We start from the raw sequence: 16,290 nt of genomic DNA, 5'->3' as shown, positions 1-16,290 counted from the left end.
AAATGTTACCTTCTACAGCTTTGCTACATGGTGAAGTAGATTTAGAAAAAAAAAAAAAAAAAAAAAAAAACAAACGACTTTCCCTTCTAAATCCACTGTTTGGTTCTACCAGGCAGAATGAGACTGAAAAGTGCAAAAATAAGAACCTTACATATAGTTTCTTGTCCCGTTTCAATTTGGTTATGCAAAAAGCAAGTTTAACACGTCAACGACAGTGGGGCAGACCCAATACCGCCCAACTGGCAGTAGTGATTTCTTTTCACAGCTCAGAAGCATCATGAAAGCACCCATTAGCGTTTGCAATTGCTCACAGGTTTTAGGCCAGTGTCTAAAATCGTTTCTGAACTGCTCTGGGTGGGTTAGGTTTCTGCGGAGGCGGGCAGGCGGTGAGACAGAGGAGAGGACCGGGAAGCCAACTTCTTATCTTTCTGTACTGACTGAACATCCCAACTGAGTGCCAAGGGCTAGAAGCTTTCATGGTGCCGCACCACAGAGGTTTCTTCTTTGGCTGAACTGCAGCATACAGCTTTCCCAAAACAACAGGGAAAGGCTCTGGTGGAAAATACTGTCTGTATATGCTAATTCTTGACAGGACAAAAACAACTTCTCAAGAATTACAGTGAGGAAAGGGTCGAATGATACCGCAGATAAAATCGAATCCAGCATCAGCAGACGTTACGCTTCCTGGTCTTTCCAGAAATAATAATTACCGCAGGCCAGGAAAATGAGAAGCAGAAGGGAAAAATAACTCCAAGCAAATAAAAGAACACCACACGGTATCCGGCTACATTTATTTCTGAAATTATTCTTTAAGGCACAAAATAAATCTAAAAAATAGGGCTGGATGTATGAGGGGAGGGGCGGAGACATGATCTGAGTGCTAGAGAGGTGTGAATGCAGTCTCTACGATCCGGTTTCCAATCTGACCTAGGAACGCTCCCAACGTGAGTGGGGGAGGATGGTGCAAACAGAGGAGCGCCCTTATTTCGGAGAGGCAGGAGGTAGCGGGGTGATTTTTATTTCCCCACCACCACCTCCAAATTTACAAATGTATCGGCTCCCTGGCCAGACTCGAGTTCCCTTCCCTCCCCTCAGAGAGCTCGTTACAGTTTGTAAAATAAGATCAGAGCACTCCATCTTCCGGTACAAAAGTGAGACCTTGAATCACCCTTCGTATCGCAGCCTGCTCACGGTGCGGTGGGGGGCAGGAGGCAAATCTGTTCTCACCCTCGTGTTAGTGCCTTGGCAGGTATTACAGCTGGGTGTGCTTTGCTTCAGACAAACTGTAATTTATTATTTTGTTCCCACTCTGAAGCAGAATCCCAGGCATCCAGGGTGCCCTTGGATACAGGGCAGGTAGGTATCCAGGTGGAACAGCTCTCATGGAAGGGAAAATGAAATTTTCAAATGGCCCATGACTTGAGCTATCCAGAAAAAACAGGCTCTCTTGCTGCAGGTGAGACTTTATTTGTCTTTTGGTTCTGAACGCATGTAGTGTATCACACAACTGTCTAAAATAATCCTGCAGAGAGTGGATTTAAAACTGAATTTTCATGCATGGGATCAACCCTCCAAAACTGGGGTAATTCTTGGTAGTAGGACAGATTTAAAGGCTCCAAAGATCTCTAGTTTTAACTGCTGTGGGAAGAGATCACATCTGTGGACTGGGGGTCACAGAAGGGTCCAAAACGTCCATAGATGTCCTTAGCCCGGACCGCAAAGTAGTATTTGCTGCCGGACACAAACTGCGTAAGAGTGCATGCCATGGGTAGCGGGAGGGCCTTCACTTCCCCGATCTTCTTCCACTGGGAGGGCATGGTGGCACTCGGGTCCTCGTGGTAGGCGTAGAGATGGTAACTGTCCACAGTGGCACAGCTCCGGTCCACCTCCATGACACTCCATGACAGCACGATACCATTCTGGCTCTGTACCCGCGCCAGCTTCAGCTGTGGCTTTTGAGGCAGAGAAGTGTTGGCAGCTTCAGGGGGCAGACGCGGTGGCTGTGGTGCCTCCGGGAGCGGGGCCGGATGTATGGGGCGCGGTGGCTCCTAAGCAAGGTAAGAGCAATACGGGAAAGGTCAGAGCCTACAGCAGCGGAAGGAAGCTTTAATTCATCATTCCCAAGGCAAACGGAAGCAAACGAGCCTGCAGTCACCCAGCCACCACAACGCTAAGTCCTGTGTGCGGAGAGCGCTCAGGCAGGAGAACCCCAGCAAAGGTTGAGAAGGGGCGGGACCAAGGATGCCATAAATTCTCATTATTTGCATCTAAATCCCTAGCTGTACAGATCATCACTGCCACAGTTATTTCCCCGTGTCCTCTTTGCTTCCCACCCAAGAGGCCACGGACTGGACACTGTGCCCTTTTCCAAGGCTGAGCAGGCAGGTTCCCAATGACTTTGAGCTCATCTACATTTGGGCTGCTGCTCCCGCATTACCCAGAACGCCCCCGGCAGCGGATTAAACTGACAACTCAATCATCATTTCAACAGGCAGGTTTTCAGTCACAAAAGGAAGAATGAGTAACGGTGCCACATGGATTTTATCACCTTAAATTGATCACAAAAACTCAGCCTCGGTTTCCAGAAAATTTTGAAATAACAGCACAAATGTGGCTTTCCTTTTTTTTTTTTTTTTTTTTTTTTTTTTTTTTTTTTTTTTTTTTAAAATAGCACAGAAACAGTCCTAGGTCTCTAATTGATGTTAGTTAAGATGAATTTAGGAATCTAGTTACAATGACTATGAAATTTTGTTAGTCTTCAAGCCAAGGGCCTTTCAGGTGGGAATCTGGGGTAGTTTTTGTGATCTTAAGTGTTCTGTGTGATACTGGCTTCATTTATTTTCATTATTTATCACTGGTGAATGACGAATGAAGTTGAATAGTGTCTAAGTGGAAAGAATGCTGAGCCACCTTGTTGGTAATGTATTTACCATTTCAGGACATCGCAGGTGATGGGCCTGCCCAACAGTGCAATTTATTTGGTTCAGTCTCAACAACAAAACCATACGAGATGTGTCCAGCTCTGGAGTCCTCAGCACAAGAAGGACGGGGACCTGTTGGAGCAGGCCCAGAGCAGGGCCATGAAGATGATGGGGGGCTGGAGCACCTCTCCTATGAGGACAGGCTGAGAGAGTTGGGATTGTTCAGCCTGGAGAAGAGAAGGCTCTGGGGAGACCTTATAGCAGCCTTCCAGTACCTAAAGGGGGCTTATAAGAAAGATGGGGACAAACTTTTTAGCATGGCCTGCTGCGATAGGACAAGGGGTAATAATTTTAAACTAAAAGAGGGTAGATTTAGGCTAGATATCAGGAAGAAATTTTTTTACGATGAAGGTGTTGAAACACTAGAACAGGTTGCCCAGAGAGGTGGTAAATGCTCCAACCCCGGAAACATTCAAGATCAGGCTGGACGGGGCTCTGATCAACCTGATCTGGTTGAAGATGTCCCTGTTCATTGCTGGAGGGTTGGACTAGTTGACCTTTAAAGTTCCCTTCCAACCCAAACTATTCTATGATTCTGTGAAAAGAGCCAGAGTAAATTCTCAAATACTTATGAAAAGGGGGCTGAGGTGATGCAGAAGTAATCGCCCCCAGCAGTGATTAAAAAAAAACCTCTCTGAAATTTGGGAGTTGGCAACCTTGATGATCTTTTGCCTGTACCTTGTCCTCCTACCTCAGTGTTGTGGTTTAACCCCAGCCAGCAACTAGGATCACACAGACGCTTGCTCGCACCCCCCCATCCCCCCAGCAGGGTAGGGAGAAGAGGAAGAAGAGGGAGAAGAGGAGAGGGGAAAAAAGCCTTGTGAGTTGAGATAAAGTCAGTTTAATAGGATAGTAAACAAGATGATGATGATAATAATAATGGTAAATATACAAAATAAAGTGATACAACATAAGTTGCTCTCAACACCCAATGACTGGTTACCCAGCCCATCCTGAGCAGCGATCACGGAAGCCTGTTCCCTGGCCAACCCCCATTTATATACACTGAGCATGATGCCTATGGTATGGAATATTCCTTTGGCCAGCTTGTCCTGTCTATGCTCCCTCTCAGCTTCTATAGGAAGCTGAAAAAGTCGTTGACTGATATAAACATTACTTAGCAACAACTAGAACAGTATGTGTCATCATTACTGTCATACTAAATCCAAAACACAGCAGCTAGAAAGAGAATGAATTCTACCCCAGCTGAAATCAGGGCATTCAGTTTTGCAAACAGCTGTACTCAGAAACTGGTTGTCCAATCTGTAGCCAAACCATGACTACACTTTCTAGTGGCAGGTCTTCCCTTGACTCCACACGTCACCTGCAGACAATTCATGCACCATTTTTCAATATGTGCTGCTGCTGATCTGGAGAACTCAGGGGTAAAGCTAACAGACTGCACAGCTTTTGCCATTGTTGGCAGAAGTTGCTGTAGGCGAAAGGGTGGCGCTACGCACGTGAACTGGCTGCAAAATATCTACGAGGCATTTCGCTGTTCTGCGGTTCACACTAAGAAACAATCCGAAAGACGTTAATGCAGAGACAAGCCTGTAAATTGCATTAAGTAATTTCAAAATGACTACTCACAGCATGCACTTGTGGTGGTCGATGATGCACTGTAAGCTGAGGTGCTCCAGATCCAAGAGTTAGTCCATTGTTCATAACATACGCAGTGGTTTGAGGCATTCGTACTGTCATGCCTGTAAGAAGCACAGTGAATGCTTTGAGTATTCAGTACTTAAAAATCAGCTAAACAGAACACTGGAAGCCAACTCCTTGGTTCAGTTGGATGACACCGAATTTCGAACTGACACACTCTCCTCAAACATCAGCCAGCAGACTGACAAAGTCCTGCACGACAACAAAACCACCTCCTCCCATCCCCTGAGGCGGTACAAGTGAAAGGGAGCAGGTGCTTATGTCTGCAGAGGGGACAGAACGATGTTTAACAATTGACAGCATGAAAGAAATGGGTCCGGAGGGGAAGTGTGGGAGATACAGGGAGCTTAAGCAGGAAAAGAAAAATGACATCACTTTGGGATTTAGAGAGGAAGAGATAAATGCTGCCGCAGCAGAATGATATCCACTCTGTATTCAAATGCCAGACGGCTTGCTGTGGATGGCATCGAAAAATAAAAAAGATAAGTCATTCTCACTGTCCAAGAAGCTTGTCCTCCCTCACAAAATGGACACCCCAAGAGATGTTACTCCCATTTCATTCATTCCCACAGCAAACTGACCTGACGGGCAGGAATAAACGAGGTAATTTTATAGCCTTGCAGATAATATCCAGAACTCTTGCAAACTATCAAGTTTTCATTCATTTTATGCTACATCTCACTCTAACGTTTTGTCAGTTTACTGTTGGAACACGTACGTTCTGTGAGCTCAAAGCTTTTGCTCATTGTTACGGGCAGCCTAGGGCGTCCCTCTATTTTCTGTCTAGAAATACAAGATTTGGGGCAATCTCCCCCACCCCCTAGTTGCACACTTGTATGAGATCAAAGCATTTCAGTAGTCCAGAAGAAAAGCTCACAGAGTGACACGTGTCAGGAAACTACAGCTATTGTATGGTAATTTCTTCTCTATATAAGCAGTCATCAAACTGTGGTCATAGGTGATGAGTGTCAGAAGTCTACGTAATCTGTGAGTCTGAGTCTTGGAATTCAGAGTTCTAAATCTTAATGCTTTTATAACTAAGTGTTGAGGTAACTGCTTCACATCTTCCTATTGCAACATCTATCTAAGAGGATAATGAAACCGTGCAAACTCCTGTAGCACAGTCGGTCACCCGAACTGGCTATTTCTTACCTATGAGAATCCAATCAGACACACTGTTTTAGCATGACTGATTCTATTTCAAGAAATTACAATAATCTGAAGTAGAGATGGACAGAAATGCTTTAATAGGATATAAGGTACAAATTTTGCATTATTTCTACGTAGGCATACTGCTTGGCTGAGGTAGAAGTATAAAACTACAATTTGCAAAACACTTTGGACGAGTTCTCGCAGTTAATCTTTCAAAGACGAAGTGCAGAGATCTTACTCCTGAAGCATCTGCTACTGACACTAAAGACTGCTTCAATGACAATATAAACAAATACACATCAGTAGCAGCATTTCTGAAAACTATAACAAAGATGGTGAAAAACGTAGAATGGACTAAAAGATGAAAACTCATGACAGCTAAAAAGGGATCAAGAAAGACGATTGCTTTTTTGTTAACAGTATGTGAAATTTCTCTACCTGGTATGCAAATACGAAGCCCTGAAATAATCTGTATTCTAACTAAACTGGTCTTTTATCTACTCAGGCTAACCATCTGGCTTCCTCGTCCTGAGGTACAGGGAACGCACGATGCTATGGAGGAACCGTCATTTTCTCACATCTTATGTGGCTTGTCAGACAACAGTACTGTATAATACACAGACATACTTTTCAAACCAGAGTAACCAAACCGCCTCTAACAGAATCACAGAGAAGTCCAGGTTTGAAAGGACCTCTAGAGATGATGTGGCCCAACCTTCTGTTGAAAGAATGCTCTTAGATTAGGTTATTCAGGGTCTGGTCAAGCTGAATCTTAATTATTTTGGTGGAAACCCGCCTTGATTTCTGAGAATTTGTAAGCAGACAGCTGAAGGATAAGCATTCACTGCATCACTGGACCATCAGGTCAGAAGCACATTACACAGAGGCCTACTGTTGGATGACCTTGCCCAAAAAACCATATGAATTCCTTACCTCATTGAGTTTTCCTAGAAAGCCCTTAAAATAGCATATTACCTATTACATGTTCTTCAACAGCACATTAATTATCTTGCATGTCTAACACTAAAAGGTATTCTGTAGATATTAATATTAGTGATGTCATAATAACGGCTCTAAGTGGTGTTAGATTCTGTCAAAAACATGTATTTTCTATTTTGGTACAAAAGAAGAAAATACTATGAAAAAATAAATAACATAAGAGAACGCATGGTTAAGTACTCAAAACTCATTCCGAAACAACAGGTAGATCACAGATGTCTAACTTGTAGCTAAGGGTAACGATGAAGAAAACTAAGCGTGGGCCGAGGTTACCTTGCCCTTTACGGCCTTTTGCCAACAGGAACCCAAGATGCAGACCTCCCCCTCAAAAGATACTGCTGGTCAGAAGAACCTGACCTCAAATGCACACAGCACAAGAGTCTGAAGTTTAAGAAATACGAACAAGTAGTCTGAAAAGAACAATTTCCTCACACCCTGACATTTCATAAAGATCGTTCAAGAACTGTCTGATCAGCTTCTGTTTAGCGAGCACAGCTGATTTTTCAAAGCCTATGGCAATGCAGCTAAATCCAGTTGTAAAAGATAATTAGAATTAAATGGCTACAAACATACATGGATATTCTCCTTTCCAACACTACCGTTTCAGAACAATGAATTAATTATTTCTGCACAAACCTACATAGGTACAGTCTTACGTGGCTTAAGCACGCAGTGTTCCGAGTCTGGCTTATACAGATGGTGTCTAAAAATTCACTACCTGGATGTCCCAAGAGTAGGCTCATACTCAGTGGACTAGAACAGGGAAATTTATGTTTAACATAATGGTGTTAAAATAACCATAGTGTAGAAATTGTGGGGAGCTAAAAAAAAGGCAGTTAAGATCCACCACTTTGTAACAAAATATAAACTATCACTTAAGGTCTTTATTTTTGACATCTCCTACTCATTTCAGAAAATGAGTTTACTGCTATGGGAAGATGACAGTTACATATCTGTAAAGTCAAGATGAACTTGCTGACATCTCCCGTCAAGGAAACTCAAGCATGCATAATTTCTGATACGTTTGGTGAGAAATTTCACCTCTCCAGGCCTAGAGAAAATAAGAAAATTTGCTGGGCACAGGACATCAGAGATTGTTGAGGAATTACATTTGGATGTCCAATAAAAATGTAACTTTTAGACAGGAAATCAAACACGATTTACTACGTACTTATGTTTTACTCTTATTCTGTAGTAACAAAATGGTCTCTATCTATCTTTCTACAAAACAGTGGTGCTCGTCACCTTACCTTTTGCTACCTCGTAAAGTACTGGGCATGTCATCCACAGATGCTTAACTGGCAGAGCTAGTGCCTGACATCACTTCAATCCAGTGAATTTCCTCATTCACACAGCTGCAAGAGGAAGGATTTCTTAAAAGCCTGAGATTTTCTCAAGTCTGTAAACTGGAAACCCTAACCTCTGTAATTTGGCCTAGTATTGTACAAAAACCAACAAAACCAAACAACAAACACAAACCAAAAACCAACTCCCTCATCCATCAGGTAGAACACAGCAAGCTGTGTCTTGCTAAAATGTGGATGGAAGAAAGCATGCCCTACCTCCGGCCTGCGGGTTGACTGGCCTTAAACCTGGGCTTGGCATGACAGCCCCTCTGACAGGAGCCTGAGCTGGCGGTGCAGGAAGAGTGGTATAGACCACCTGGTGGTTAGCGGGGGCTCTTGGTATCGGGAGTTTTGCGGCAGTTTGAGTCACTGGCCGATGAGTTACATTCACTGTCGTCGGAGCTGGAAAGAGACAGACAGATCACAATCTAGAATGGAACTCCACGACGTTAAGCTGATACGCCTGTTCCAGAGTGCACACCTCCTTTGCAAAACTGACTCATCTGAGCCATGCGATATAAAAACTGTCTCCATGAAATTCTATCTGCTTTTAATAATGCAAGAAAAGAGAAAACAGCCTAAACAAACAGTAATTTTCACCTGAAATAATAATGCCAATACATATACAAATTCCAAACAGAAAAGATAAATGGAATACCCACTCCCCCCCCCCAAAAAAAAAAAGTCCTGAATGTAAACACAGCTGTGGAGAACACAAAACCCACCACAAAAAAATCTGCAGAACAGATCAGTCATAAGATAATTCCAATACCAATTAACCTTCAACAATCCTCTACACAAGCGAATAAAATAAAGAAAAAAAGAGGATCTATCTTCCTTTATGTTAGAAAGCGGGGGCGTGTAAAATAATAAAAAAAAAGATAAAAAAATCACACTGCAGACAAAATAACATTTAACTAGAGATGGAACTTCAATGTCAGCCTTGCCATTCACTCTGCCAAAAGAATTAATTGCTAAGTGCAGGTGGACAGAGCTAGGAGTGATGTTGCTAATGTTTTTTCCCCCATTACTTAAATAATGGAACTGCTACAGTTTTATTATTCTTCACTTTAGCAAAGAACAGTATATTTAATAATCTCCATTACCATCTTTAGCGGGATTTCTTCCTTTCCATGGAATTAATTTGATCATGAATTGCTTCCAAACCAGCTGGACTATCTGTCCCTTTCACTTCATCAATTTAAAAAAAAAAAAAAATTACAGGAAACTGACTAGAACTGAAGATTAAAAAGTGACTCAAATATTCTTAATATTCACCTGAAAAGGTCAGCACAATGAAGAGCACACAAGACTCTAGTTTAAGAAAAAAAAAAGCAAAAAAAAAAAGCAGCAGTCACCGCATTCACGTAGTGACGTAAAGTGAAGTTACCTGTAGGTAATACGTGTATGGTGGTCTGGGAGGGGCCGCTGGTTGGCACACCTGTCTGCTGCGCAGGGGCTGGCTGCAAAGGCTGCAAAGGCTGCAGGGGGCGAGCCAAGGGCTGGGTGGATACGGCCAATCCTGTAAGAGGTGTCTGCTGCTGCTTCTTGCCATCTGCTTTAAAACAAAATGAAGTTATAGACAACAGCGAACAGAACTAAGAACACCACAGAGTTTTAAAATCTTTTTTCTTCTCCCCCCCCGTCATTCACAGATTAGCAAAGAATTATTTCCTAGCATGACATTTCTTTGATCTTTTAATTCTGCAAACAAAACTGTAGAAAATTATTCAATTCCCTTCACTTTCATCATTCTAATCTTTTCCCCCCATACTCCATAATGTTTCATTCTCTCATCACCAAGACTGCGTATTTCACCGTAGTTTGGAAACCCGAATTTAATGGAGCACTATGCCAGTCTTTAAAAGTTTCTGTTATGAAAAGAATAGTCTAAAACCTTAAAGGCCTAAACACTGCTGTACTCAATTTGTTTCAAAGAAGTGGTAGAGCTCCCTAAATAAATCTTGTCTACCTTTGATGCTTACATCCGTTTGTTATTTGCTGACTCTTTCCTTTCTCCAATCTGTTAGTCATCCCTGTTTGTTGCTGTTTTGAATTTTCACGCTATTTTCTTAAAAGGAGATCACTTCATTATTTATAGAAAACTTTAAAAACAGAATTTAAGTTTTCTCACACTGACACCCTCTTCAACGTGACTTACTGTCTTGTGAGAAGTGACAAATAGTGTCTGTATCTATAGTTTACCACACCAGTATTTTTTCCTACTTTCGTTTATTTGTGACAACAGAAAAGGTTCACTTGAGTGTTAGACCGTATGTAATCAAGCCCATGCACAAGTTGAATAAAGATATTTCAGCTAGATTAGAGTAGTAGTGGGCAGAGAGAAGGCACCACCAAAACTACAAAACACAAGGTAAGAGAGTAGGTTTTTAGGGCCACTCATTCAAAAAAGATTTGCCCTAATAAAATCGCACATGCAGCAGCCACTGATTTAGCAAAAGAGCATATAACGTAAAAATAAAAAATACGTTAATACATATTTTACTCTTGAGAAAACATATCAACAATATATTGAAGAACACATTTAGAAACTATCAATTAAGTATACTAACTAGATTTCAAAGCGTTAAAACCAGGGTTAATGGCAGCGTAGCTAAAAGTGTTGGGGTTTTTAGCAGGTGGAGAGTATTCTGATGGTCTCATTGGGCTGTCTTTAACAGCTGTCATTGAGCTACTAATAGGCTGAAGTAGCAGTACCCTCCGTACTGCTACGTAATAAATTAAATACAAATCAAGACATCAAAAGAAATATAAATTGCAGACCATGTTGTCTTTCCCTAGACTGAACAGCTGAGCTACTTCACTGAAGCCATTTGATGAAAATATAATTTTCTTTCCTTTCTTTTTTCAAAGTCTATAAAATGTGCGGTACAGGGATGCTCATTTTGAAAACAAGAAGTGAGATGTTTCCTGCTCTTTCATCAACTAAGAGGTCTTGTGATTAGTTCAAGCTGCTTTTATTTCCCGAGAGTTATGAGAGATTTCCCAGTGTTCAACAAATTATTTGACTCTGAAGAGATTCCTACAGAAATGCATACACTTGTCTACTTTGAGTATTTACAGACTGATGCCCATTTCAACTGCCATTGGATAATTTAAGTGATGCGAATGCATTCTTAGTCATGGCCTAGAGAAGATATGCTCATGATCCAACTAGTAAGAACCCAGAAACACTACTGCTGTAGAAATGTAGTTCAAGTAAAAATGACAATCTGGACAAACGTGAAGGCTTTTTTGGTTTTGCTTTTGTTTTTAATCTCACACAGAAGTTCATTTGTCCCTGACAAATCAAGAGCCCTGCAGAGATTCCAGCTGCTGGAAACTAAGTCAGGATTGTACCAGCCACAGAAAACGATGAAAAATATCCAACTAGTCTTCACTAAATAAATGGAAACAAATAGCAAAGGCTAATTTAGCTACCTAAGTAAAAAATCAGCACGAAAACCAGGAAGACTGGGTGCACAGTAAGCACAGGACTAAGGTTAAAAGTAACACAGGAACAGTTCCAATGCTAAATGAACACGGCATCGTATTCATGAAAAACGTGGAACTGGAGGAGACAGGGCAATCTGATTTATGAAAGTGAGCATAAAATGGAAGTCATTAATTGCGGAGGTGTAAGCAAAACTCCAAATCTAATACACAAAATTGCAAAGAAGAGGGGTGAATTTCCGTGCAAGAACATGGGCCTAACATCACTGCACTTACAGCAGGAAGGAGTTTTAATCAGCATACTAACTCACAAGTGGCATAACGGGATTACGGAATAGCAACCATACCATACGCATCTTCCAGAAAAGACAAAAAATGATCCAGAAAACTACAATTTGTTAATCAAACAGCTTACAAAATAAAAATCGATACTGTATGTATTTAATCATTTTTCCAACAAAAAGATAAAGGCAAAAAGAAAGTGGAACATGGCTAGTTTTGAGAGCACATGTGCGGATCTTTCCTAGATTACAAATCCACTTTAGACTAGGGATAAATATCAGCTAAATCTCTTCATTGTTTTAGTACTTTTATGAAATAATTTGATGCCATGCGCTACATAAATATTTAATAAAAAAGACCGCAAGGGGACTGTACAAGTATTGCAAGATACTTGCAGACAGAAAAGTATCGAGATTACTCTGATAAAAGGATGACAACAATTGTTCTGAACAGAAATTAACAACACGGATTCTCAAATGCTACGCAACATTTACATGAATAATTTTTGCACACATCAGAAGAGGTGCACTCAATTTAGTTGCCAGTGTACCAAACTGGAAGATGCCACCCGTATGGAGGCGGACCAAAAATATCACACAGGAATAAAGCTAAGACTTGAGAACTAGAAAAGAAGAAGATGACAGTAGGGAGTACAACATCAGTCATTTAGGAACTGGTAAGAACTTTTACTACTACTGTGGGAATCATGTATGGGGCAGTGAAGATGATCAGGAAAACCTGTGTACGTTGTTGATTATGGAATGTCTGGGCGTTGCTTCTCTGATAAAGTGAAGAAATACAAATCTAGGCTGTATCGGGTGTTTCCACAGTGTGATGGTAATACTTCCCCCCCACCCCATGAAGCACTATTTGGACACAAACTGTTCTATGCAAAAAAGGGTGTGGAAGTTACAGACAGACGTTTCTGTGTTCATAGAGGAGTGGGGTTTCAAAATACCAAACCAACAGCTGTTGAAGGACAGCCACTCTGCTTCGTAGGAGTACTGTGTCCAAACCCAGTGCCTCAAGAACATGATTACAGGCCCTAGCCACTGCAAAAAATCCCAAACTACCACTCACCCACCCCAAAAAACCAACCAAACAAAAATCCCCCACCCGCAAAACCATTATTAGACCTTAAAAATAATGCACAGCGTTTTGTCTGTCTACCATGACTGAAGACAGGGCTTAATGACAGTCTATACAGGTCTGCTCTTCCATGACCCGATACAGAAACTCTGAATTCAGTTTAATAACCTCACAAAACAAAACACCTAAAAATCCTGTATTTCTTAACCTGAAGTTTAAGTGTGATTTACACTATATGCATACTTTGGTATACAGTATTACCAATATTAATTTTAATTATTGATCGAAATGGAAACTTCATTGGAAAAAAAGAGGGGATGGAGAGTAGATCACACAAATAAGTTTAAAAATCTACCACAATGTTATAATTTACTCTCAACCCGAATCTTTAGTAATTTCAACCAACAAGGACACACACTGTAATTGTATACTAACAAAATAGCGTAACTTTGTCTCCTAGTTGTACCAGGAGAGATTTAAAGGGAAGCACGTGATAGACGTCCCTCTGCAGACATTAGCATCTATTTTAATACCTTTTATAAATAACAGAATTAGGTTTATTTAGTACGTGGGTGACAGTGTTTTAAACAAAAGAATCAGGATCTGAAGTGTTCTCGGGAACACTACACAGGTGTTGCTCCTCTATTTGAATTAGTGCTGAACTCGTGTTCCAGCAAACTGCAGTAAACACCATATCGCTGGAGGTACTTTTACCTTGAGGTTGTGCACCAATAAATCTAGAACAAAATAAAACTTGTTTTACATTCACTGTAAACAAAGTTAAGTGAGAAAAAAAATATTTGACCAAAAGTATATACACGCTTATGATTACGCAAAAGGTGTCAGAAGTGTACTTTTCCTCCGTTTAACCTGAATGTTATTATCAGAACACATGAATCATTTCCCGATAAACTTGCTCGAAATCCTAGAGATGCGTTTTCACTGCACGGTGAAGCTCACGCTGTTATTAGGGGTTTAGTCTATACATTTATACAGCTTGCATGAAAAATACTCACTCCTCACACAAACTCTAAACATGAACTAAATCTGCAAGGCTGCTGACTGTCAGTGAGTCTGGCTTCTGCTTTGTAGTGAAGAGACATGCAGGAGCTAACCTAGACCTGAAATTGCCTAGAGGAGTGTTTTTATAGTTGCACATGCAACCATGGTGTTGATCCTTTATGGTAATTGTGAGGCGAAGACATACTTTATGCAATCAGGGAGGAAGAAACTCTCTGAAAAGCGTTACTTTTGGCAGAAAAAAATTAGCTGAAATACCTTGCAACACTGATGTACTTTAAGAAGGTAGAATGCACTTTTAAAAAGATAAAATACATTTTAGAAGGTAGAATCTCCCACTAAGTAAGAACTAAGAGCTTTAAAAAGGTTCCAAGGCCATGTGAAACTAGACGCTTAGTATAAACAATAAATGCCTTGCTAATGAATATACCCTTGAAGAACCGAAGGCTGGTAACAAGGAACATCCCACCACAGGAGTCACCAAAACAGTCTGAAAACCAGACAGCTGCTGGATAAGGCATAAAGTCAACAAAGATTTGCAGTAACTGGAGGAAAGGTAAAGGTGGCAGTGGGAAATTGCGACCACCAACTCAATTGGAGACTGAATTGGACCACCCCACCACGGTACTGGAGCATGCACACATCAATTAAAGGACCTTGCAACTTTAAATGAAATTTAGAGACTGTACTAACCAATAGAAGTTGTTAAGATATGGTACTAACCAATGATTATAATTAAGGGTATTTCTGTGTTTTGAACCGTATAAATGTTAAGAGTCTGTGTGCTAGCTTTGTGGATTACCACCTAGCACCCATCTCTGCAGAAATGAAATAAACAAACAATACCTCTACTCTGTGTATATCCTGGTGCCTGCACGCCAGGAAAATAACCCCGCTTTGGGACAACAATACTGTGACATGGTACTTTAAAACATACTATAAAACTGTTTAGATCTGTTGGTGTCTTTTACAGAATATTAAATGGGACTGGGTAGCTTAACCTTACCTGACAGAGTTCCACAGTCCAAGCGCAACCATCTTTCTTATCTTTTTGAGATCTAACCCTCAGAAGGGAGGACAGCGATAAAAGCCTAATTCCCTATGCTATTCTGACACTCAGCGAAGCAATTCACAGAATCACCAAAATCCTGGCTAGGAAGGACCTCTGGTGGCTGTGTAGTCCAGCCTCTCGTGGAAGCTGGACTGTCACCAACACTAAATGAATGAGCTGCTGTTTTCCCTGCCAAATGTTCTTGAGAACATTCAAGAGCGGAGTTTCTGCCATCCCTCCGTGCTGTACTACCTTCCTACTGTGTTTTCTTTTCCCCTCAAGTTCAACCTGAACGTCCTGAACTTGTAGTTCATGGCCACTGCCCCTTGATATATCATCTAGCACAGCTGAGCAGAGTTGTGCTCCATCATCTTTGTAATTATCCTCCAAGTAGTTGTAGGCTGCTATTGCAACATCTCTCAGTTTGCACTTTGCCAAACATGCCATGGTGTGTCCATCTCTTCTCACAGGTCATGTTCTCTAACCCCTACCATCCTGACACCATCTATTGGGCCCTCTCCAGTGCTACCACAACTCTTCTGAAGTCAAGGAACAGAAAGCCGAAACTGGACACCGTATTTCAGATGTGGTCCCACTAGTGTCAATACGGAAGTAGTACTAACTGAAATTTAAAAGAGAACACACTGTTGGCTCGTACTCAATTCAGTGCCCACCATGTATCCTCTGCTGATAAAAGAGCCAGACCGTCAGCTATCTGAATTGCATAATGCTGCTCTAATGCTTGTGTACCACATGAACTCCTTTTGGTAGTAACACTACGTTTCTCTCTCGCTGAAAGAAATGCTACCACATCCCAGCAGGATTTTTTACATTTGTGTAACAGAAATACCGAGCAAGTCCAAATATTAAGAATGTACATGTAGAACTTCAACGCACTAGCTAGGGAGATAGCTATGGTGGTTGTTTAGAGGAATCAAAACTTCTTGGCGGCTGGACATCAGAATGCAAAGACCAAGCAGAATTTTTATCTCTAATAGTAGAAATACCAATTTTTCAGTTAAGATGACAGCGCAATACATAATCTTAAGTATAGACTCTTAGTACTTCTCTAACATACTATAATTCTTTGCTAATCCAATGCTAATTATGAGAGCTGCCCACAGTTACCCAAGACTTATAAAAAAATGTATTCTTTCAAAAGACAAAGTGCATCTGCAGTGCCAAAGGATATAAGAGCACAACTATATTTACTCTAATCTTGGCATACCGTCCCAAAGCAAAGCACAGATCTGCA

At 41.2% G+C, this 16,290-nt stretch overlaps 1 protein-coding gene across 10 annotated transcripts in view; it reads right to left on the bottom strand.

The window, feature by feature from the left end:
• Positions 1-751: 751 nt before the first annotated feature.
• Positions 752-16,290, bottom strand: part of ATF7IP (activating transcription factor 7 interacting protein) — a 102,341-nt gene continuing 86,802 nt past the window's right edge. For 6 of the 10 annotated variants that reach the window (XM_074577190.1, XM_074577212.1, XM_074577221.1 and 3 more), the window contains exons 12-15: positions 9,531-9,695; positions 8,357-8,542; positions 4,572-4,684; positions 752-2,048 (exon numbers count right to left, since the gene is read on the bottom strand). In XM_074577190.1, the coding sequence (XP_074433291.1) occupies positions 1,632-2,048; positions 4,572-4,684; positions 8,357-8,542; positions 9,531-9,695 (881 nt within the window). In that variant the 3' untranslated portion in view covers positions 752-1,631. Of the gene's footprint in view, positions 2,049-4,571; positions 4,685-8,356; positions 8,543-9,530; positions 9,699-16,290 lie in introns of all 10 variants that reach the window. The other 4 variants (XM_074577172.1, XM_074577181.1, XM_074577154.1 and 1 more) reach the window with 1 other exon arrangement.

This window comes from Larus michahellis, chromosome 1 (assembly GCF_964199755.1).
Source record: "Larus michahellis chromosome 1, bLarMic1.1, whole genome shotgun sequence".
NCBI classification, from domain to species: Eukaryota; Metazoa; Chordata; class Aves; order Charadriiformes; family Laridae; genus Larus; species Larus michahellis.
This window is presented reverse-complemented; position numbering and strand designations above follow the sequence as displayed.